The 24713-nt window shown below is 41.8% G+C and overlaps 1 protein-coding gene across 1 annotated transcript; it reads left to right on the top strand.

The window, feature by feature from the left end:
• Positions 1-2387: 2387 nt before the first annotated feature.
• On the top strand, positions 2388-7043 carry S1PR1 (sphingosine-1-phosphate receptor 1). Its single transcript, NM_001013585.4, has 2 exons — positions 2388-2698; positions 4325-7043. Exon 2 carries the CDS (start codon positions 4491-4493, stop codon positions 5637-5639), a length of 1149 nt encoding a protein of 382 aa, NP_001013603.2. The 5' UTR covers positions 2388-2698; positions 4325-4490; the 3' UTR covers positions 5640-7043.
• Positions 7044-24713: the final 17670 nt, after the last annotated feature.

Here is a 24713-nt window from a genome sequence, read left to right as displayed (position 1 = left end):
AAGAGACAAATGTGGGTACCAAACTGGCAGGGAAGCCATTACGGCAAATCACTGTGACTGCTTTCTAATTTTACCTGAATGTTCACCTACATTTTATATCTCATAGCTGTGCACTAAGGATGAATATTGCTAAGTAATCATCTGCAAAGTATTTGAACTCTTCTAAATATTGAATCAGTATTGAATGTTGTCCTCCAACAGTATTCACGAAAAAAGGACTGACTTCCCCCACATAATTCTTTGACATGGTTGAGGTTTATTGTGGTGGTTTGGGGTAGCGGTTAAGAAATCAGCAACTTGTCTATGGTCAACGCCCACGCTAACCAAGTTGCTTAATTTGTTTGAGACTCAGTTTCCTTGTTTGTAAAATTAGGATTTTAATAGTACCTATCTTGGAACTTACCTATGGTCCAGTGGTTAAGACAGTGCTTCCAATGCAGGGGGCGTGAGTTCCATCTCTGGTTGGCAATTAAGATCCCACATGCAGCATGGCACAGCCCCGCCACCCCCACAAAGACAAAAACAAAAAACACAACCCAAATCCAAACAAAAAAACATAGTACCTAACTTGTGTTAGGATCATGATAAGTAAAGGTAAGGTAAGGATAAAATGTGTTAATATGTATGAAGCTTGATAGTCAGGAAATAAGTGGTTTTAAAGGACTTTCATTGTCAGACAGTTGTATACATACAGAACCCCTAAACTGTTTACTGAAGGCATTTGACATGGCATTTGAGTTTTCAAACCTAGCTCAGCGATACAGTGGTTTAAACTGTGTGACATTTCCTTCATCAACAAAATGACCAACAACATTTGCTTCACAGAGCAGTAGTGTTAAATTAGATAATCTACCACATGCCTGATATAGTCTGGGTGTACCATCTACTTTAATTCTTTTCCCTTTAAAGAACTCATAAATTAGTAGATGGGGTGAAGTTTGCCAAGTCCACACATTATGTTGTGCTGAGCAAACTCAATATATCATACCTTTTAAGAGAAATACATCCTCAAACCCAATCAGAGTTTATTCTAGAGGACCGTTATCTTGGTTTCTATGTCTTACGAATTTACTGTTGTTGAGTTTGAGGGTGTGTGCTGGGCCCATGGCTGTTGAAGAGAGCTTTTGGGCAAACTATATACTAACTGTCATTTGATTTTTTTTTTTTTTTCCTTTGCAAAGTCATAAGATCCCAGAAGCCAGGAGTTGTTGTTTATTCATTCAGCCTCCTTCTGAGTCATTCAGGTACAGGGTGTGACTGTACTGTGTTAATTGAAACTTCACAACGGAGAAGTTTTGCGTTCACATCTGCCTGGATGGGAAGCCAGTGAGACCAGAGATTGGGTGGAAACCGTCTTGCAAAGCTACACGCAGAAGGGCAGGGCAGAAGGGCCCTCGGTTTACCACGTAGGTGGAACTGACCAAGGCCGACTCTCAGTCTCACATTCTGAAGCAGCATGCAAGTGAAACGAAAGAGTGGGCGAGTTGTGAGCACCGAGGCTGAGCCTCCGAAGTAGAAAGACAGACAAGGGCGCCGGCCCCAGGCTGGGCAGCTGCCGGTCCTAGGCTGGTCCGCGCCGGGTAGCCCTTTCTCTTTGGAAACTCCTGAGCTGCCCAAGCTGTTTAAACTCTCGGGCCCCAGCAGCTGCCCACCCCCTCACAGACCTCACCACTGGCTAGAATCTGGGACACAAGGCCTGATTTTGCGCCCAGTTGAGTGAGGGGAACCCCCACACAACACCTCGCCCCCAGCTGGCCCATTTCACTGTGCGCCCCGCGAAAGCCACTTTCTGCCCCTCAGACCGCAAGTTTTGAGGCAGCAGAAGGATAAAGGTGAGGGAGGGAAGTGAGCTGAAGTGGAGGAACCTCCCAGGCCATTCTTCTACCCGGGCTGCATGTCTCCTCCATCCTTCTGGCAGCCCTTCCCAGCATCTCGTCCCCAGGAACACGACCGGGACTCGCGGGGTCGCGGAGCTGGTTTCCCCGCCTCCGCAGAAGCGCCTGAGGTCCGGGTGGGGGTGGGGGTGGGGGCCCGGAGCGCCCGGCCACAATCTTCAGACTCCGATCCCCCACGGGCTGCGGGGTTAGGGGACCAGAAAGGCGCACTAGATTGGCCAGGCCGTCCTCTGTCTCCTAAAACTCTTCTTGAGAAAAGTTTCCAAAAGCGCGTCACCTCCCTTCTTTTCTAAGGCTGGGGAAAACGGTCTCCACCGCCAGGGAGCGGCGGATAGCAGGGCGAGGGCCGTGATTTATACATTTAGAGTCCAGGGGGCACCAGGCTCCGCCCCTTTCTTTTTTTTTTCCCCCCTTTCTTTTTTTGGTTCCCTTGGGGAGGAGGGGTTCTTTTTTGTCTGTGTGTTTCTGCCGCAGATCTTTCCTGGACAGTGAGTCTCAGCTGCACAGATCCGGCGGCCCCCAGGCGCGAGCGGAGGGGCATGGGGGTTTGAGGCACTCAATCCTCCTCATTTCTTCCTAAAGAAGCCACTCAGCCTCAGCGGGGCGCTCGGCGACTTCAGCTAACCGGTCTGCCCGGCCACGGCAAGAGCGTTGGCCATTGGAGTGTGCGGCTGCGGAGGGAGGGGATCCCGACTCGAGTAAATTGAGAGCTCGACGCAGTCAGTCCCGGGCAGCAGCAAGATGCCGAGCGCGCAGTGCAGACCCGGAGCTCCGCGAACGCAGCTGCGTCCCGCCTGAGCCAGGTAGGGAGTGAGCGCTGGGCAGGCGCGGACCCGGGCGCGCGGGGGAGCATCGCGGCCGGAGGTCTTCAGAGGCAGAAACAAAATTTTCAAACCGGAGAGAAGCAAAGCAAACACTTTTAAACCATCCATCTCTGGGTGCTGAGAACAAGCATCTCTGGGCTACTCAGGCGCCCAACCGGATCGGATTGTTCTGGGCTCACTAAAAAGTTTGGAAAAGTGTTAAGTCCTCTTTGTAGAACCATCTGGGGTTGGGGGATAGAGGAAGCTGCGGTGGGTCAGCGGAGTGGGAGGGAAGGCGCTTATTTTGGGCAATCCTATAGACAAAGACTGCGGGAGATGAGATAAGGGCTTAAACTTGCCCTGCGAGCGAGCCGGGTGTGGAATTAGATGGGGGGAAACGCGGAGCTACTGGGCGCCGAGCAGCCTCTGGGTCCCGGGAATTGCTGTGGTCTTGAGAATTCCACTTTTATCGCATTTGCTACCGTGAATGTCACCCTGAAACATTTAAACAACTTATGGGTAAACTGCTCACACGTGCCATGTTTCATCCCCTCGACACTTTGTAGTTCTCTGAGACGAGGCAACGTATTGGGGGAGGGCAGTAAATAAAACTGGCTTAGCAACGAACCGCTAGGCTTCTGTTTATATGAGTTTCTGGAGAGTAATTTTGCATTCGGAATTTGAAACGCAGTGGCGTGTATTTTTAGCGTTTGTAATTTAATTTTTTGTATGCATGTTTGGGCTATATCCACAGTAACTAAAAATACTCCTTTTGCAATCAATGGGTGTACGAAACTTCTGGGATTTATTGCAATAGCTTATGAATGATTTTTACTGAGTACTTTTATAGTTTCTTGCACTGACTTGCGCGGAAAAAAAAAAGAAGAAGAATGAAAAGGCAGTTGCTTCACGGAGGCGCTAAAGCTTTCCTGTTTACCGCAAGGCCAGGGCGGGCTTGGCTGCCCACACTGTGCTGTGCCTTCGGACCCTAAGCACACCTGCTCCTAGAGATTATTAATAGAGCCTAAAAAGTGACTTACGCTTTCAAATGATTTTCGTGCAAATCTAACTTCTTGCATGGCAATTAGGAGGTGGTTTTAGCTGGGTAGTGCCGGAGCACAGAGGTGTGCGTCTCACATTGGAGATTTGGTCTCTTCGAAGGTGTGACTAGGGGCTAGTTTTTCTACTGGAGCTGGAAACCTGGTGGGAGTGGGGACAGCGTTGGGAAAGGTGGAGGTGTGTGTGTGTGTGTGTGTGTGTGTGTGTGTGTGTGTGTTGAGGAGGCAGGAGTGGAATTAAATGGGGCTCACACCTCCAGTTTTCCCATTTCCATTTGAGTGTATGTAGTAACCATAGGGGACGTTTTCGTCTTGTCGTCGAATCGGAGTTTTCCGTTTGGGTAATTTTTTTTTCTCCTTTCTTTCTCTCTCTCACCCTTCTTCCTTTTTTCCCCCAAGAAATGTGAGTTTGATGTTTTTTAAAAAAATCCTTCCCCCTGCACTCTCCCCAAGTTTCCTTAAAACAAATCAACAATAAGAAAACTGGAGCAATGCCTTTGCTAGAATGAATTACGCCAGTGTGCTGTGGCTTTTCCCCTGACTCTCTGCTGTTTGTGATTTGTTTAAGGCTGTGGTTTCCGAGGCCCTCTCCAGCTAAAGAAAACCTGCACACACAAAAAACGCCTGGATCTCTCTCCTTGAACCACCCCGGCTGCCTGTGAAGGCTCGCTCCGCCTCGCCCTCTAGCGTTCATCTGGAGAAGCGCCGCCCCGGGTGTCGGGACCGTGCGCATCATGGGGTCCACCCGTATCCCGCTGGTCAAGGCCCTCCACAGCCCTGTCTCGGACTATGTCAACTACGACATCATCGTCCGGCATTATAACTACACGGGAAAGCTGAAGATCAGCGCGGACAAGGACAATGGCATTAAACTGATCTCAGTGGTGTTCATTCTCATCTGCTGCTTTATCATCCTAGAGAACATTTTTGTTTTGCTGACCATCTGGAAAACCAAGAAGTTCCACCGACCCATGTACTATTTTATCGGCAATCTGGCCCTCTCAGACCTGTTGGCGGGAGTGGCCTACACAGCCAACCTGCTCTTGTCTGGGGCCACCACCTACAAGCTAACCCCCGCCCAGTGGTTTCTGCGGGAAGGGAGTATGTTTGTGGCCCTCTCGGCCTCCGTGTTCAGCCTCCTGGCCATCGCCATTGAGCGCTACATCACCATGCTGAAGATGAAACTCCACAATGGGAGCAACAGGTTCCGCTCCTTCCTGCTCATCAGTGCCTGCTGGGTCATCTCCCTCATCCTGGGGGGCCTGCCTATCATGGGCTGGAACTGCATCAGCACGCTGCCCAGCTGTTCTACTGTGCTGCCGCTCTACCACAAGCACTATATCCTCTTCTGCACCACGGTCTTCACTCTGCTCCTGCTCTCCATTGTCATCCTGTACTGCAGGATCTACTCCTTGGTCAGGACTCGCAGCCGCCGTCTGACCTTCCGCAAGAACATTTCCAAGGCCAGCCGCAGCTCTGAGAAGTCTCTGGCACTGCTCAAGACCGTGATTATTGTCCTGGGCGTCTTCATCGCCTGCTGGGCACCACTCTTCATCCTGCTCCTGCTCGACGTGGGCTGCAAGGTGAAGACCTGTGACATCCTCTTCAGAACGGAGTACTTCCTGGTGTTGGCTGTGCTCAACTCTGGCACCAACCCCATCATTTACACTTTGTCCAACAAGGAGATGCGTCGGGCCTTCGTCCGGATCATGTCCTGCTGCAAGTGCCCCAGTAGAGACTCCGCGAGTAAATTCACACGACCCATCATCGCGGGCATGGAATTCAGCCGCAGTAAGTCAGACAACTCCTCCCACCCCCAGAAGGACGATGGGGACAACCCAGAGACCATTATGTCTTCTGGAAACGTCAACTCTTCTTCCTAAAAGGGGAAACTGCCGACCCATGGGGAGTGTTCTTGCATGGTCACCCACCACCCCAGTGTTTGGGGAGAAAAAATAAAAACCAACCAAGCCTCTGTGCCTCCACTGCTTCCAGGGAGGAGCTGTCCGAAGCCAGAGGGAGGGAGAAGGAGCACAGAACAGTCTGGTAGTGCCTGGAGTTGGTGGGTAGACTTAGTTCCTGTGAACAATGCACTGGGAAGGGTGGAGATCAGGTCCTCGCCTGGAATCTATTTCCTCCCCTTGCCGGAGTTTTGATTTTGCACTGAGCCAAAGGTCTAGCATTGTCAAGCTCCTGAAGGGTTCGTTTGGCCCCTCCTCAAAGACTAATGTCCCTGTGTGAAAGCATCTCTGACGGGAGCTTTGAGGAGATGTTTTCTTTCACTTTAGTTTCCAACGCAAGTGAGTGTGTGCACTTCTGCTTCGCTAGGTATGCTCTACATACCTACTATGCTAGGCATCCCACCCTCCCTTCCCCTTCACACCCCTCCTCAGAATACCTTTACTTTATATTTTAACTACCTGGCACTCAGAGCTGGAAGTGTGGCACAGTCCAGTCTTGAGCATATGTAGCAGGTAGGCTGCATCCAGCAGGTAGACTGTGGTGGAGATGGTTTGGAGCTGGAAAGCAATTTTACTTGCTGTGTGGCCAAAGTTTCCACGTAAGCTGGATGAGTGTTTTTGAATTTAATTGCAGTCACTTTAAAAAAAACAAAACAAACAACCTTTGCAATGAAATGTGTTGCAGTATTATATCCATCGTGGCTGAAATCTGCATAAGGAAGTCCAATTTATTTAAATGACATCAGCCAGTATCCTTAGTGTCATAAGAGAAACAAACAAGCAAAAGAAGGTGAAAACTGACTCGGGGTTGGGGGGTGACTTTGTAAACCAAGAGAGTTTTTTTTTTTAATTAGTTTATCTAACAATACAACATCTATCTTTGGCACTTTTGTTGATGTTTCTTTCAGAGTGTTGTGGGAATCATTTCAACCAACAGGATGGCTGTATTTTGTTGTGTTAAAAGTACTTTGTGTAATCTTTGAATGTATTTGTTTCAGCATTTTATTGGATTTTCCTAACCTGTGTTAACACCATTGAATGTGTATTTCTTCAGAAAATACCATCTTCTTGTGCCCTTAAAAAGCATTACTTTAACTGATAGGGAACATGACAAGGTTTTCAGTACATTAAGTAGTTAATTGAAGATGTGTATAAATGTCACAAAGAATAAAAAAAAAATATTGGTGTCTGTTTAGTATGGTTTCCAGTGCAATTAAATCAAGAAATGTCTTTTTTTTTTAAAAATAGTATTTAAAAGGTTTCTGACAATGTGGATCGTTTTGCACATAGCTTTATCAACTTTTAAACATTAATAAACTGATTTTTTAAAGATTCTTTGGTGAAGAGCCTTTTTAAAAAATAATTAGTAAGACATTCTATCTGACTATGTGCCTCTTTAGAGTTAAAGTTAAAGGCAAATTTCTGTTATTCTTCATGGGATTTTATCTTGATAAACTAGAGAGTGGAAAAAAAAAGTGTGGTTTGTTTAGAAACCACTCTTTTTCAGGAAGAGAAACTTCAATAAGTTAACACTGAAGAGTAGTAAAGAATGAGATGAAAACCACCAACCTCTAAATACCACATTGACAAGTAAATGTAATTGTTTGAGTTAAATGACATTCAAGCCCAACTAAATTAAGTATCAGTGGTCCAGTGGTTAAAACTTGCCTTCCAATGCAGGGAGTGTGGGTTCGATCCCTGGTCGGGAAGCTAAGATCCCACATGCCTCTTGGCTGAAAAACAGAAAACAAGAAGCAATAGTGTAATAAATATGTCTAAAAACATGGGTTTTAAAATAAATGATGTACAACAATATCATTGTTAAGTTAAATTATGACACTAAGTTAAATTATGACACTTTGGTCAGTTCACACCCATCCACAGAAGTTTATATTCTTGGCTTGCCACCAGCATGCTTGGGAGGTGGCGGTATGGCTATGGGAGATACTGTTAAATTACTTATTTCTTTCAGAAGACTGTCTTGGCTTCTCCCAGTCTGCCAGCTGAACAATATAAAACTATTCAATAGCGATAAAGTAACAACTTGTAGAATCTTGGCTGAATAGCATACACTTTTTTTTGAAAAATTTTGATTCATACTGTCTGAAAGCTTTACCATCTATAGTCATTAATTTCTTCAACTATAAAATGGCAAGCCTCACAGAATTTTTTAATTCTTGTTTTGATATTATTGTCATCTTCATTGGGGATTATATCAAAGTATTTTGGCATGTTTGGCTCCTCAGTGCTATTGTTAGCTTTCAGAATTTGTGCTTTCAAGTGTCATTGAATATGCACAGGACACAGTTGGGACATGAAGATAAAGCCTCACCTAAAAGAGTAGATGTCATTTCTGGGTAAGGTTAACTGTGGGAAACAGAAGCGTGCTCACTAAGGAAACCTTAGGTCACAACCTCCAGTTTCCTGAGGGAAATGCCAAAAATGCTCCGAAGACAAAAGACTGGAAACAAACTGGAATGTCTCTATCCATCTGTCTGCTGAAGCGGAAGGAATGAGTTCATGTAACACTCACTTCCCAGACCTTTCAGTACAGAATCAAACATAATGGAAAACCGTGTCCATTTTGGGTTTCTATGGGAGATAAAGTGGTTGTTCCCTTGGACTTATCTTTATAAGCACAGCAGTGACTCAAACGATGTGGGGAAGTTGAGGTGGAGTCGGGGAGCTCATTAGTGACAGGGAGCCCAGTTGCGCGTGCCCACCTGTGAGCACATTACTCAGTGAGTTAATATGCTTTCTTCGGAAATTCCAGACAGTGCAGTTCGTTCTGAGACAACTGGGTAGTCATGGACTGTGGTTTTCCTGGTAGATGTGGGTCAGATCCCTAGTTCTAGCTAAGAGCAATGGGTAAGATGAAGGAATTCTAGGCTGCATCTCAACCAGAAATATCTGGTTTTAATTCAGTATATTTTGAGAATTGAGGATGAAAGAAAAGAAAGAAAGAAAAAAAAAAGGAATCCTCAGTACCCATACGTTTACACTAAAATAAACTCCATAAAGTTTTGATTAAAAAAAAAAACATGTAGAGATTTTAAGAGGAGGAAAACAGACAACCAGCACAATACTTTATGGCTCATAAATATTCCAGGGAAGATCCCCTGGAGAAGGAAATGGCAACCCACTCCAGTGTTCTTGCCTGGAAAATCCCATGGATGGAGGAGCCTGGTAGGTTACAGTCCTTGGGGTCGCAAAGAGTCGGACATGACTGAGCAACTTCACTTCGCTTCATAAATATTCAGGAAAATTACAAAATGACATCAAATAATGCTTTCTTCCTCACAACTTTAAGTGTAATTATAATTTTACAGAATATTCAAATAAAAATCTTACAAAAGCCAACATTTGTTCTTCCTTTGTAGTCTCTTAATAAGTAGAAAAATTTAATTCTGTAAAAAAGTTGATTTAGTGATGTTATAAATTCAAAAGTGTACAAGAATAGGAGTTTTGCATTTATGCTAATTAGACATTATATTCTATTGTAATAATATCATCACTACAGTTGTGATTATGGGGTCTTTATTTTTTTTCCCTAATGTAAAAAGAGTTCTGAAGACTTTAATGGTCTTTATTTTCAAATTAGGTTAATTTCCCCTTGGTACATGGTGTATGTTAAAAATACATCCAGTGCAATACTTTTCCTAGTGCTTTTAACCTAATCTACAGGTTTTGCATGATTTTGACTCTTCATGCCTCCATATCCCACTGAGACCTGTTAGGTTTTCTAAGCAACTACAAATGTAGCTCTTTGTGGGAAATACCACTCTGAAATAACACCTTCAGAAAGATTACAGACCCTGTTGGGGAAATCATACAAAGTGAGAACTTGAAATTCAAGTAATTCTAAATATTAGCAATTCCTTTTTCAACTGAGAAACAAAGGATAATATTTGAATAACACATTAAAAAATACTCTACCTACAAATCTGTTAAAGATTTGATCTTGTAAATAGTCACTGGTTTAAAAACATTAATCTCTGATTAGGAACTATTATTTACCCATACCCATAGTATTTGCAATAATGAGTTTCTATAATCTCAGTATAGTGTTCAATTATTATTATTTTTTTATACTGGTTGCTCCATTCTCTTCTGGAAAAATGTTTTCTGTGGACAACTAATTAGATCAAATTAGATTGATCTCATTTGTTTCCCAACACATGAGATCAAACTAGATTTGTCTATGCTTTCTCAAAATAGATTGTAAAGATCTTGAGGGAGAATCACAAATAACCAAAAGAAACCTTTATAGGAACTATTATTCTTTCCCTGTGGACACAGTGAGCTCTTGATGATGAGAAATCATAATAAATTGTGTAATTTCCTCCAGCCTTCCTTCCTGCTTTTTTGATGTGTGCTTGGTCACAAGGAAAGGGACTGAAAATACTTTTTGATATACACCATTGCCTTCACTGCAGTTCTAACTGAAACTACAGACTACTCAAGCAAGCATGGCTTTCTTGAATAACTGAAAGTCTTTAGATTGTCTGCAGAGAAAAAGAATTTTTAACCAGTGGTCAAAGAGCTAGGAAAGATAAGAGGAAGATAACACTGAGAGATGGTTAGGGTTATACCTGTATTTAATTCAGTCTTTTCACAGTCTTTGACAAGAGCCAGGAGCTAGAGCAAACTTGGTTCATGTTAAAGATATCTGCCCTAATACCGCCTATCTCTTACTCCTCCTGCTTTCTGCTCAGATTCTTCAGACTCCCAAGGGATTCCTGTTTTTTTCCATACTCTCTTTGAGGATTGAAGGATTTACAAATCAGATTTAACTCTGGGTATAATCATTAGTAAAAGCCAAGTATAAACTGCAAATTTGAAAGAACAGGAATTGCTGCATTTGTTTTATTGAACCACTGGCATGTGCCCAACCAGCTTCTGTATTAATTAATGATGGATAAGCACATTGTGATAAATTCACAGAATGGAATATTCTGTGAATATTCAGCAATTAAAAAAAGAACTATTACTGCTATTTGCAGCATTCTGTGCAAATAGCAAAACCACTACATTGAGAAAAAGAAGCCAGCCACCAAAGAGAACATAACTGCGTGATTCCATTTATGTGAAATTTAAGAACAGACAAAACTAATCAATGGAGATAGAAGTCATCAGAACAATGGTTGCTTGGAGGACGAGGACAAATTGAAAAGGAACATGAGGACACTTTCTAGGTTGTTAGCAATGTTCTCTTTATTAATTTTTTAAGGTGTTGGTTACTTGGTGTATGGATTGGTCTAAACTTATCCAACCATATTCTTAAGATCTGTGGAATTAAAAAAAGAGTCACCTTGGTAAACTTCTACTTTTGAGTATGCTGCTGCTGCTGCTGCTGCTAAGTCGCTTCAGTAGTGTCCGACTCTGTTCGACCCCATAGACAGCAGCCCACCAGGCTCCCCCGTCCCTGGGATTCTCCAGGCAAGAACACTGGAGTGGGTTGCCATTTCCTTCTCCAATGCATGAAAGTGAAAAGTGAAAGTGAAGTCGCTCAGTCGTGTCCGACTCTTAGCGACCCCATGGACTGGCAGCCCACCAGGCTCCTCCGTCCATGGGATTTTCCAGGCAAGGGCTATGCAACCGGCACTTTCTCTGTGAAATTATAGAGCAAGTTTTCAAAGAGTTCAGTAGATGTGGCAAAAGTCCCAAAATGTTCCACAAAAGGAACACATGCTTTTTTAGTATCCTCCAAGGCCCCAGAACCAAAACATTAAAATGCTAAGTAACTGTGACCTGATGATATTCTCTTTGCTTCTATAGGATGAGAATTTGGCCTGGTATTGGTATTTGTAATCTCTGAAGAATTTCTATGTCTTGAAAGAGTCTAGGGTTATAACTGAAACTCTCACAATGAAAGTTTATTAACAGTCAGATTTCAGTTTTAGGTGCATTGTAAACCACCTAATGAAGAATGGACTTTTACACAAAGGCAAGGATTCTGAAACATGTTAGTAGTGGTGACAGACAAACTGGAGTGTGCCAAACCACCTGACCAAACCTGTAAAAGATAGTCAGTCACATAACACTTGTCTTGGGTGCAAGATCTGCATTGTTAGAAGTATTGGTAGTAGGCAGAGACACAAAAGAAATAGATAATATTATACTCTCTCTCCCTCTCTCTCTATATATATACATGTATATATATACACATGTGTGTTTTATTAAAGCATAGTTGATTTAAAGGAAATCAACCCTGAATACTCATTGGAAGGACTGACGCTGATGCTAAAGCTCCCTTGCTTTGGTCACCTGTTACAAAGAGCTGACTCATTGGAAAAGACTCTTATGCTAGGAAAGATTGAAAGCAGGAGGAGAAGGGGACAACAGAGGATGAGGTGGTTGGATGGCATCACCGACTCAATGGATATGAATTTAAGCAAGCTCTGGGAGATGCTGAAGGACAAGGGAAGCCTGGCGTGCCACAGTCCATGGGATCACAGTCGGACATGACTTAGCAACTGAACAACAAATGTTCTCTCTCTCTCTCTAGATATATATATGTATATATATATATACATATATATATTATTAAAGTATAATTAATTTACAATGTTGTATTCATTTCTGCTGCACAGCAAACTGATTCAGTTATACATATATATATATATACATACATTAAAATTTTTATTTAAAAATACAAAGGATATTGAATAGAGTTCCCTGTGCTATATAATAGGACCTATTTTTATCCACTAAGCTTATGCTTTTGAGGGCTCTATAAGCTTGCTGCAGCTAGTTAGCTTGTTCTCCTGTGCTTTGTGCTGTCTGAGGACTCTTTCCTTCCCCTGCTCTGGGAGTAGCTGGGCAGATGCTGCTTCAGGCACTGCAGCGCTCCTGGGCCAGGCTGATCTGACACATGGAAGAATGGGAATAGGGAAGAAGAGACAGTGCTTCCAGTGCTGACTGGAGTGGGGAAGGTAAGTAGTTGCTCATCTACTTCCCTAGAGCTCAAATCCTATTATTGCTCACGTTTCTGCTGCTTTGTTGAAACCAGGGCAGAAAGAAGAACCCTAGAGGAAGCACTGATGGGGCTTCTGTTTCCTGGTCCCACCCTTCTTGATGGGTGCACCCACCCACGCACCCGTACCTTCAACAAGAATGCCTGCCCTAGGCTGTGTGCCATGGGGACCAGGCGAATGATGAACAAGATCCCTTCCTTCATAGAGCTTACAGGAGCCATTCCTCCAACTATAGTACCTCGATGGTTCCTCCTCTATGGGAGAAGAGATACAGCTGATACAAGCAAGAAACAGTTATTCTTTCCAAGAGTTTTCCAATGTTGTATACTTCCCTGAATGTATTCAGTTTTCAAGTAGTGTTAAATAATTTCATTTAATAAATATGATCAATGTTGGCAAATTTGGTCTTTGGCTTTTATTTCACAAACATCTCTAAATAACTTAAAACTAAAAAATGGGGAATTAACTTATAGATTCCGACTAGAGAGAAGTCCTTTATGTTATTGGACTCTGTTATAAATATTGGTATTGGTATTCAATTTTCCAGTTTTTCTGATATATATTTGACATAGCACTATAAATTTAAGGTGTAGAACATAATGATTTGACTTACATTTGTCATGAAATAAGTATCACAGTAAGTTTAGAGAACATCATTTCATGTAGATATAAAATTAAAGACAGAAAAAAATTCCTTATGGTGAGACATCTTAGGACGTCGTTAACAACTTTCTCAACAATTTTCCTATATAACATACACCAATGTTAATTATATTCATCATGTTGTACATTACATCCCTTGTATTCAATTTTTCGAATTGTTCTAGGTCCCATGTGAAATCAAAGCATTCAACATTGTTTTAGTTTCTATCTCACTTCACTTCGTGCTTTTTTTCTAGAACCCTGCTGTGACCTGTGTTGGGTGGAGGCACTTTGGTGAAATGGGCCAATGAAGTCTACATTTGAATAAGTCTTAGGTGGTGTATTTAACCTGGATGCAAAAGAGAGAAAAATGCATAACTCAAGAGGAAACATGACGCACATCCTTAATTATCAATATCTCGAGCAAATTCATCTAAAGTGAACAATCACAAATCCTCTCAAGGACTAGAGAAAGAACCCTAAGTAGGTCTTTTGCGTGTTGTATGTTTCGATGACTACTGATGCCGGGGAGCTGGGGCTGGCTCTCAAGGACTCCACATCCCAATATCACATACCAATCACTGCACCTGCTCAGATGCCTACTCACCAAGACCGGATCTACCCCTCAAAGGACTACTGTTGGCAGGACTGGGTGGTGTCATTCTTTAGTACAAAGGAAAGCATCTTTCTAATTTCAGGGTTCCTTTTGTGCCTGTCTAGACACTTCAGAGAAAAACAAATTTAAGTTACCAGTAAAAATGTTCTAAAATAAGAGGAGAGTGGTGCTAAATCACTTGAAAGGTATTAACTATCATATGCCTCGAGATTCTTCACTCACTCAGCTTCTGCAGGTTTTTGCGGCACCAGAAACAGTGGTTAGGTCTCACATGCTGTTCTGCTTCAGCTAGCTTCAGTGGCCACCTACAGAAATAGTTCTTGGTTTCTCTTCCTTGTCTAGATGCTGGTTAGGGCAGCGTTTAGAAAAACACGGATTTTCATATTCCCCATTCACACGTGTAGTGCAAATTTAGGGTATTAAAGAATTACCTAGATTATTCAATGTATAAAATCCTTTACTTCAGTTATTTGAGTATTTTCTGTCCATACTGTCCCCAACTAAATTATTATACTATCGAAAGTACTATAGTAGGAGTTGCAAAATTACAAGGGATTTAGAAGACATACCCGAAGGACCTCCTAATTTAAAGGGAAAAAATGACCCCTATAACAGCAAAGTTTGAAAAGCAGTTTTATATACATGATCTCATTTTATATATTCATTTTATCAGGTTTTACTTTTTAAAATTATGCTTATACAGTGTTTTTTGCATAATCAGCTATTTTTGAATTGTGATCCTAAGTAGCCAAAATTGAAATGGGTTGAAGTAATTTAAATATTTGTAGGTTATTTGTGTTAAATAGATTTCCATTCTCTTTTCACTTTCTAGAAAATTCAATACAAGCAGTTTAGTTACTGGACTTGTTACCAGAGGAAAAGTAAAAGAGATGTCTGGGGGAAAAAAAAAAGAGAGAGAGAGAGATGTCTGGATTACACTATCCTTCCCTTAAATGTGATCTACAGGGACAGGAGCTATGCCATGGAACCTGGAAGATAAGCAGATTTAGATTTCTGGGGTTGTTTATTTGGTATCTTTCTATATTCATCAGGCTTTCTAGTAGATTTGTAAATAGGTCAGTGTTGGATATTCTCACAAAGTCTAGGATAAATACTAGTGAAGACACTAGAGTGTAAATTTGAAGTATGTGTTAATACCTAACCCACACAGCAACTAATTCCTAGCAGTATGGGATTTTGGTTGCCTAAGTACACATCAGATTTCCAGTAAAGGGAAAAAATACTGTTTAATCTTTTGTTTGTCTTCTCAAACAAAACAAAACAAGGAATGAATTAACTAACTCCTCCCTAAAATAAAAAAGTTAGAATAAATGTGTTAACACAGTGTTCAACACTGGAAATCTAAAGTATTTTTAAATTAAGGAATCAGTTCAGTTCAGTTCAGTTCAGTCACTCAGGCATGTCCGACTCTTCGCCACCCCATGAATTGCAGCACGCCAGGCCTCCCTGTCCATCACCAACTCCTGGAGTTCACTTAAACTCATGTCCATCGACTTGGTGATGCCATCCAGCCATCTCATCCTCTGTCGTCCCCTTTTCCTCCTGTCCCAAATCCCTCAAAGCATTAGAGTCTTTTCCAATGAGTCAACTCTTCTCATGAGGTGGTCAAAGTATTGGAGTTTCAGCTTTAGCATCATTCCTTCCAAAGAAATCCCAGGGCTGAGCTCCTTCAGAATGGACTGGTTGGATCTCCTTGCAGTTCAAGGGACTCTCAAGAGTCTTCTCCAACACCACAGTTCAAAAGTATCAATTCTTCGGCACTCAGCTTTCTTCACAGTCCAACTCTCACATCCATACATGACCACTGGAAAAACCATAGCCTTGACTAGATGGACCTTTGTTGGCAAAGTAATGTCTCTGCTTTTGAATATGCTATCTAGGTTGGTCATAACTTTCCTTCCAAGGAGAAAGCGTCTTTTAATTTCATGGCTGCAATCACCATCTGCAGTGATTTTTGGAGCTCCCAAAAATAAAATCTGCCTGTGTTTCCACTGTTTCCCCATCTATTTGCCATGGAGTGATGGGACCAGATGTCGTGATCTTAGTTTTCTGAAGGTTGAGCTTTAAGCCCACTTTTCCACTCTCCTCTTTCACTTTCATCAAGAGGCTTTTTGACATATAGTTTTATTTGCGCTTTAAAATAGACTTCCCTGATTCATAGAAAGGTGGCGTTTTGGAATTGCTATATGATTTTATCAGAGTCTTAAAAGAAATAAATATTTATACATAATTTTGCCTAACAGAATAAACCTATGGAGAACTTGGAGAAATTAAACACTGGGGAAAAAAAAAAAAAAAAAAACACAAAGTACACAAGAGATGAATTTCACTGAAAAACCACTAAATAACTGAATGTCAGTTCCTTCCCTGGTGAGGACAGTTTTCAGGCCACCACACCTGCCCTGCGTCATGTCACAGTTGAGTCTGGCATTGTGGGTGAAATTATTAGGTGGTTTGCAGAATTTTGACTCATACAGAATTGTGTTCCAGTGTTACCACAGTAAGTTCACTTTAAATTTTGTATTTCATTATTAATTAAGAATGCACTGGAGACTAGCAGGAAACTTCCATTTGTAACAAAGTAATCAGAATATATTCTTATTGTTGAAAGTGCTTTAACTTCCTCCCTATTTCCACTTAAATCTGAAGGAAAAAGAACAATTTGTATTTCATACAAAAGAAGTCTAAGATATCAGGGATTTCTATAGATTCTCTGCCTTATAAGCTTCACTCTTTGTATGTCATTCCATGAACTTTTCTGTAACTTAGAGGAGGTCCACAGCTTTAACCCTTAGTTCAGAGGGTTGTAACACGCTGCCTAAAGCAAATAAAAGTTGGCAGCATCATTTCCCTTGTTGAATTCTTTTTCCGGCAAACTTAAGGAGGGGTATAAGTTGAGGGTGTAACTTTGTTTCCTGTATTTTTGAACCAGGAGGATATCCCTGGGATTGGTGGCTGACTACTTGAATAACATTTTCCATGAACACTATTCATACCTCATGACTTTCACTAGGAAGCATTAGCAGCTACTCGAAACACAGTTCTGCTTTTCACTTAATCTAAAAAGAGATTGAAGAGGCCTTGGCCAAGTTAGGAAAAGGATAACAAAGCATAAGTTCTTTAATGGGATGTATCCTACGAACATAAAAGTTTAAGTGTACTAGAGCCCATTCCCACAAGCAAGACCTGATTCCAGGGCTGGCACTCAGGCTGATGACCATCACACACTGAGAAATAGTGCTATGGAGAAACAAACCTAATTCCACCTAAATGAGTCAAGTATGGGTTTGGGGAATGTGAGGATCTGTCTGTTAAATTTTGCTAAGATCAGGATCTTTGTGATTTACAGTATTCTCCATGGAATTGGGCTTATCTTTATGGAAAAGAATTGTAGGATCTAGAAAGCATTTAGTTTTGTGAAGCTCTGTTTGAATTCCTTAAGTAGGGTGAAATATTCCTTTATATTGCTGAAACGCCTCCATATGCTGCAGGGTTGGGGGCACTCAGTGCAGCAGGGCACGAATGGGACCTTTTGAAGGAGGTCACCTTTATCTTCATTAGCTCCACCATAGTTTGGCCTCAGGTCAAACAACAGGGAGGGAAGTCAGTCCTGCCCATCAACAGAAAATTGGATTAAAGATTTACTGAGCATCAGAAAAAGACCCAATTTCCCCCCTCAATTATTCTTTCCTGTAAAGAAGCTTCCAAAGCTTCTTATCCTTATCCATCAGAGGGCCAACAGAATGAAAACCACAATCACAGAAACCTAATCAAACTGATCACATTTACCACAGCCTTGTCTATTTCAATGAAACTATGAGCCATGTCATGTAGGGCCTCCTAAGACAGACAGGTCATGGAGGAGAATTCTGACAAAATGTGGTCCACTGGAGAAGGGAATAGCAAACCACTTCAGTATTCTTGAGAACCCCATGAACAGTATGAAAAGGAAAAAAGATAGAACACTGAAAGATGAACTCCTCAGGTTGGCAGGTGCCCAATATGCTACTGGAGATCAGTGAAGAAATAACTCCAGAAAGAATGAAGGGATGGAGCCAAAGCAAAAACAACACCCAGTTGTGGATGTGACTGGTGATGGAAGTAAAGTCTGATGCAGTAAAGAGCACTACTGCATAGGAACCTGGGATGTTAGGTCCATGAATCAAGGTAAATTGGAAGTGATCAAACAAGAGATGGCAAGAGTGAACATCAACACTTTAAGAATCAGCTAACTAAAATGGACTGGAATGGGGGAATTTAACTCAGGTGACCATTATATCTACTACTGTGAGCAAGAATCCCTTAGAAGAAATGGAGTAGCCCTCAAAGTCAACAAAAGACTCTGAAATGCAATACTTAGATGCAACCTCAAAAATGACAGAATAATCTCTGTTTGTTTCCAAGGTAAACCATTCAGTATCACAGTAATCCAAGTCAATGCCCCAACTGTTAGGGAAAGCACACTGATTGAAACCACCCACCCTGGCCAGGCACCGTAGTAACCATTTGCATGAGTTGTTTGATGACAGGAGATCCTGATAAGGAATATGGAACTAATAAGCCACCACCAACTGGAAGAGTTCAGGAAAAGTTGAAAGGAGACACGGCGTGTCCGTCCACTTCCCAGAATCCCTCTCGCTAGCATCCATCTTGGCTGAGCGATGTGTGCGCCACCAGGAAAGACTCTGAATTAGAATGATTGGCCAAAGATAACCCAGAAACTAATCCCATCACCATAAAACCCGAGACTGAGGCAGAGCAGTTCTCCTGGGTTCCCTTACCCTACTGCTCTCCACCTGAGTGCCCTTTCCCAATAAAATCTCTTGCTTTGTCAGCACATGTGTCTCCTCGGATAATTCATTTCTGAGTGTTAGACAAGAGCCCAGTTTCAGGCCCAGGAAGGGATCCGCCTTCCTGCAACACAACCAGTAATGCTGAAGAAGCTGAAGTTGAATGGTTCTATGAAGACCTACAAGACCTTCTAGAACTAACAGCCAAAATAGATGTCCTTCTCATTATATGAGATGGGAATGCAAAAGTAGGAAGTCGAGAGATGCCTGGAGTAACAGGCAAATTTGGCCTTGGAGTACAGAATGAAGCAGGGCCAAGGCTTTGCCAAGAGAACACATTGGTCATAGCAAATACCCTCTTCCAACAAAACAAGAGAAGACTCTACATATGGACGTCACCAGATGGTCAATACTGAAATCAGATTGATTATATTCTTTGGAGCCCAAGATGGAGAAGCTCTATACAGTCAGCAAAAACAAGACCAGGAGCTGACTGTGGCCCTGATCATGAACTCCTTACTACCAAATTCAGACTTAAATTGAAGAAAGTGGAGAAAACCACTAGACCATTCAGGTGTGACCTAAATCAAATCCCTTATGATTATACAATGGACGTGAGAAATAGATTCAAGGGATTAGATGTGATAGACAGAGTGCCTGAAGAATTATGGATGGAGGTTTGTGACATTGTACAGGAGGTAGTGATCAAGACCATTAGCAAGAAAAAGAAATGCACAAAGGCAAAATGGCTGTCTAAGGAGGCCTTACAAATAGCTGAGCAAAGAAGAGAAGTGAAAAGCAAAGGAGAAAAGGAAAGATATACCCATTTCAATGCAGAGTTCCAAAGAATAGCATGGAGAGATAAGAAAGACTTCTTCAGTGATCAATGCAGAGAAATAGAGGAAAACAAAAGAATGGGAAAGTCTAGAGATCTCTTCAAGAAAATTAGAGATATCAAGGGAATATTTCATGCAAAGATGGGCACAATGAAGAAGAGAAATGTACGGAAATACAGAAGCAGAAGGTATTAAGAAGAGGTGGCAAGAACACACAGAAGAACTATACAAAAATAGATCTTCATGACTCAGATAACCATGATGGTGTGATCACTCACCTAGAGCCACACATCCTTGAATGAAGTCAAGTGGGCCTTAGGAAGCATCACTATGAACAAAGCTAGTGGAGGTGATGGAATTCCAGTTGTGCTATTTCAAATCCTAAAAGATGATGCTGTGAAAGTGCTGCACTCAATATGTCAGCAAATTTGGAAACTCAGCAGTGGCCTCAGGACTGGAAAAGGTCAGTTTTCATTCCAATCCCAAAGAAAGGCAATGCCAAAGAATGTTCAAACTACCGCACAATTGCAATCATCTCACATGCTAGCAAAGTAATGCTCAAAATTCTCCAAGCCTGGCTTCAACCGTACATGAATCATGAAGTTCCAGATGTTCAAGCTGGATTTAGAAAAGGCAGAGGAACCAGGGTTCAAATTGTTAACATCTGTTGTATCACTGAAAAAGCAAAAGAGTTCCAGAAAAACATCTATTTCTGCTTTATTGACTATGCCAAATTGACTATATTGACTACTGAAAATTCTTAAAGAGATGGGAATACCAGACCACTTGACCTGCCTCCTGAGTAATCTGTATGCAGGTCAAGAAGCAACAGTTATAACTGGACATGGAACAACAGACTGGATCCAAACTGGGAAAGGAGTACATCAAGGCTGTTTATTGTCACCCTGCTTGTTTAACTTATACGCAGAGTGTAACATGCAAAATGCCAGGCTGGATGAAGCACAAAGTGTTAGGAAGATTGCTGGGAGAAATATCAGTAACCTCAGATATGCAAATGACATCACCATTATGGCAGAAGGTGAAGAAGTACTAAAGAGCCTCTTGATGAGAGTGAAAGTGGAGAGTGAGAAAGTTGGCTTAAAACTGAACATTCAGAAAACTAAGATCATGGCATCTGGTCCCATCACTTCATGACAAATAGATGGAGAAACAATGAAACCAGTAAGAGAGTTTATTTGGGGGAGCTCCAAAATCACTGAAGATGGTGACTATAGCTATGAAATTAAAAGACACTTGCTCCTGGGAAGAAAAGCTATGACCAACCTAGACAGCATATTAAAAAGCAGAGACATTACTTTGTCAACAAAAGTCCATCTAGTCAAAGCTCTGATTTTTCCAGTAGTCATGTATGGATGTAAGTGTTGGACTATAAAGAAAGCTGAGCATTGAAGAATTGATGTTTTGAACTGCGATATTGGAGAAGACTTTTGAGAGTCCCTTGGACTGCAAGGAGATCCAACCAGTCACTGGAAGGACTGATGCTGAAGCTGAAATCCCAATATTTTGGCCACCTGATGTGAAGAATTGATTCATTTGAAAAGACTCTGATGCTGGGAAAAATTGAAGGTGGGAGGAGAAGGGGTCAACAGAGGATGAGATGGTTGGATGGCATCACTGACTCAATGGACATGAGTTTGAGTAGTCTTGGGGAATTGGTGAGGGACAGAGAAGCCTGGTGTGATGCAGTCCATGGGGATGCAAAGAGTTGGGCATGACTGAATGACTGAACTGACAACTCCATATGCTGTTTGGCTAATTAACCTGATATCTTGCAAAAGGACATTTTATATACCATGAATGGCAGAGCAGAGCAGTTGAAAAACCATTTCAATAATGAATCAGTGCTTCTAGCCTGGTCTTCATTCCTTGTCAGTGCTGTAAGACCAATAACTTGTTTGCCAGCATCCTTCCATCATTTGGCTCTCAGGAGTCTCTTGCACACGGGTCTTGATAGATCAGCTTCATAATTAGATGCTAAGGTAGCCACTTAGATCCTGAGGCCTTGCATCCTGGCTGCTGAGTGGCTTACGGAAGGTTTCCTAGTCTATTTAGATCTTTGTGTCAGTGGTGGCTCTCAAATGCCTCTGGGAAGCAGGCAGAGGACTACTGGAATGAAGTGAGTCAGATAGGAATGAGACCAACTTGAGAAGAAAGTCCATCTCAGTGAGGAGTCCTTACTTCCTCCAGTCATATGTTGCCAGCTGAGAATAGGAACCCAGTGTTTTCAGATGTTCCTATGGGAGATGGACATAGGGATTCTGACGTGTAGTCTGAGTTTTAAATGCTGGTAGCTGATTCAATTTCAGAATAATCTCATACAGACCAAACTTCACATGATAGTATTCACAGATGACCTAAGGGCGCCTATTTATCACTTAATTTAAATAGAAATAACTGAGCTCGTCATTGAGATCCACCATTGGTGCTCAATCAGTCTCACAGTGAAGCAGTTTCCTGGGATGTGAAAACTCTTGTGGAGTTGGGAAACCGTCTAGATTGGGTTCTGGGACTTTGTGTTAGGGAGTCGTCTTGGTTGGTGTATGTGATCTTTGTAGGCTACCACATATCTGGATGAGAGGTTCCAGCTCTCAGACTGCGTGGTGATGATGGATACTGAAACACTAGCATCTCAACCTTTCAAAAAATTGCCATCTCTTACAAAGTAGTAGCATAATGAGAGTGTCAGTCATGGGCATTGGATGCTACAGTACTTCCCAAATGTTGGCTCTCTCTATCCTCCTTTTCCAAAATTACTTTAAAATTTGAAAGCTTCAGAAAGTGTATGAGCAAGTCTGACTTTCCCATTTTTCTGCTTGCTACACACAATAATCCTATGAACAACAATCCTATCCACTACCTGTTTCCTTAGAATGAAGAATCTTAAGCTAATGAGGTGGCTCAGTGGTAAAGAATCAGCCTGCCATTTTAAGAGATACAGGAAATGTGGGTTCCATCACAGGGTTGGGAAAATCCCCTGGAGGAGGACAGGGCAGCCCACTCCAGTATTCTTGCCTGGAAAAACCCATGGACAGGGGAGCCTGTTGGGCTATAGTCCATAGGATCACAAAGAGTTGGACATGACCAAGTGACTGAGAATGCGCATACACACACAATCTCCAAGAAGGTGGGCTATGCTTTTCCATTACCCAGAGAAGCCAAGAGAACTTCTTCAGGCTTCCCAGACTCATAATCAAAGATCTGTTGAGTTGGAAGGGACCTTAGAGATTCACATGTCCAAGGGTCTTATTTTAGAGATTAGTGACTTGCTCCTGGTTCCTCATCATTTCTCTTTTCGTTATACTACTAAATATTTGGAAATCATAGTCTTTTTAGCAAGACCCATGACTGAAAGTGAAATACTTGTGTTGCTGATTGTATTTCCGGTTTTATGCATCCAGCTTTATTTCTTTTAGATCCCGCCAGGTTTTCTTTAGACCCTTAGGCTATTGGCACTTGCTAATTTTTGCAACTGGGATAAGTGGAATGCAACTCTCTGAAATGACAATGATTTTGCTTCTGCAGCACTGGGAATGAATGTCTGTTGAACTTAGAGGGAATCTCAGATCAAAGCAGATGGGTGTATGAAATGTTAATGTAGATGTTACTGCTTGACCAAAGAACCCAACAGAGGGTAAAACCTCATGCTGTAATTTAAAAAATGGTGGAGTCTTTTGTGGTTTGTAACGTCACTGGAAACCCAAGAAAGGACTTACTTTATGCAGTTTGGTCTGTTTTGTTCTTTATTTTGATTACACAAAGCTCAAGAGTTCTTTTGACATTCAAAGATGCTATTTTAGTTAAATCTCTGATTTCTGTTATGATTTCTGTTTTCCTTTCCTTTTATTTTTCTGGGATTGAAGTTTTGTTTCACACATAGCCTCTTCTACTTTCTTCTGATTTCTTTTATCCAGATAATTATTAACGTTTCAATTTAGACACAGCAGCTGCCACAAAATTGGTGTTACATTCTTAGCAGAAGGATCATTTTTGTGGTAGGTAGGGATTATTTTTGCAGTGGTCACAGCCATCTGGTCATGGAAAAGAACACCAGGATCTTCCTTGTAATATAAAAAAGGGGGTGGGAATGTCATTGAAATTTATTCTATATGAAGAGATTTCCTTCCACAGGAGGAAATACATTGAGAAGTCACAGTAGTCAGTTTGATCTGTGCTTGAATTCTGTCCACACCACACACAGGTGTGTGACCCTGGAGAAGTTATTCAACCTGTCTGAAGTCCTTTATCTATCAAATCTTGATGATAATGACAACCTCAAAAGGCTATGGTGAAAATTAAATAGGATCATGTTTATAACGTCTGGCACAAAATAACTACTAGTCAATTTTTGTTTATTTCTTCATTCATTTAACAACTTTATGGGGCACTTATGGCTTCCCTTGTGGCTTAGCTGGTAAAGAATCTGCCTGCAATGCTGGAGACCTGAGTTCGATCCCTGTATTGAAAAGATCCCCTCAAGAAGGGAAAGGCTATCCACTCCAGTATTCTGGCCTGGAGAATTCCATGGACTAGTGACTTTCACTTTCACTATTATGCTCCAGACACTGCCAACACATCAAGAAAATAGACAAAATCATTACCTACAGACAGTTCCCTTTCTACTCTCTTTCCTTGTCAGTCATTTGATCCTCCTGAGTCAAGCCAGGACACTTAGGGTGAATATTGTTCTTTCAAAGAATTCATTCCTTTGGAAGTCCTGACAGTCAACAAATGCATTTTCTGCTTACATTGCCTTTCACAGGAAACCAAACAAAGAACATATGACGGAATTGCAAAATTTAACATACAGTGCAGCTTGGATGTGCAGAAAAATGACCTTTATTGTCTATACTGTTTTGGCTTTCTTCCCAAGCTCTCACCTCCTGACCAGAGGGAGGAATAACAGTAAATACACACCCAGGTTAAAATGTAGTCCCATTTACCTAGAGATGATGAAAGTCAGACTGAGAAAGACAAATACCATAGAATAGCACATGTATGTGGAAACTAAAAATGACACCGATTTATTTACAAATAGAAATAGACTCACAGACATAAAAAAAAAAACAACTTAAGGTTATCAAAGGGGGGCGGCG

This window comes from Bos taurus, chromosome 3 (assembly GCF_002263795.3).
Source record: "Bos taurus isolate L1 Dominette 01449 registration number 42190680 breed Hereford chromosome 3, ARS-UCD2.0, whole genome shotgun sequence".
In the NCBI taxonomy this organism is placed as follows: Eukaryota; Metazoa; Chordata; class Mammalia; order Artiodactyla; family Bovidae; genus Bos; species Bos taurus.
Note: the sequence above shows the minus strand (reverse complement) of the source record. Positions and strands in the feature narration are given on the sequence as shown.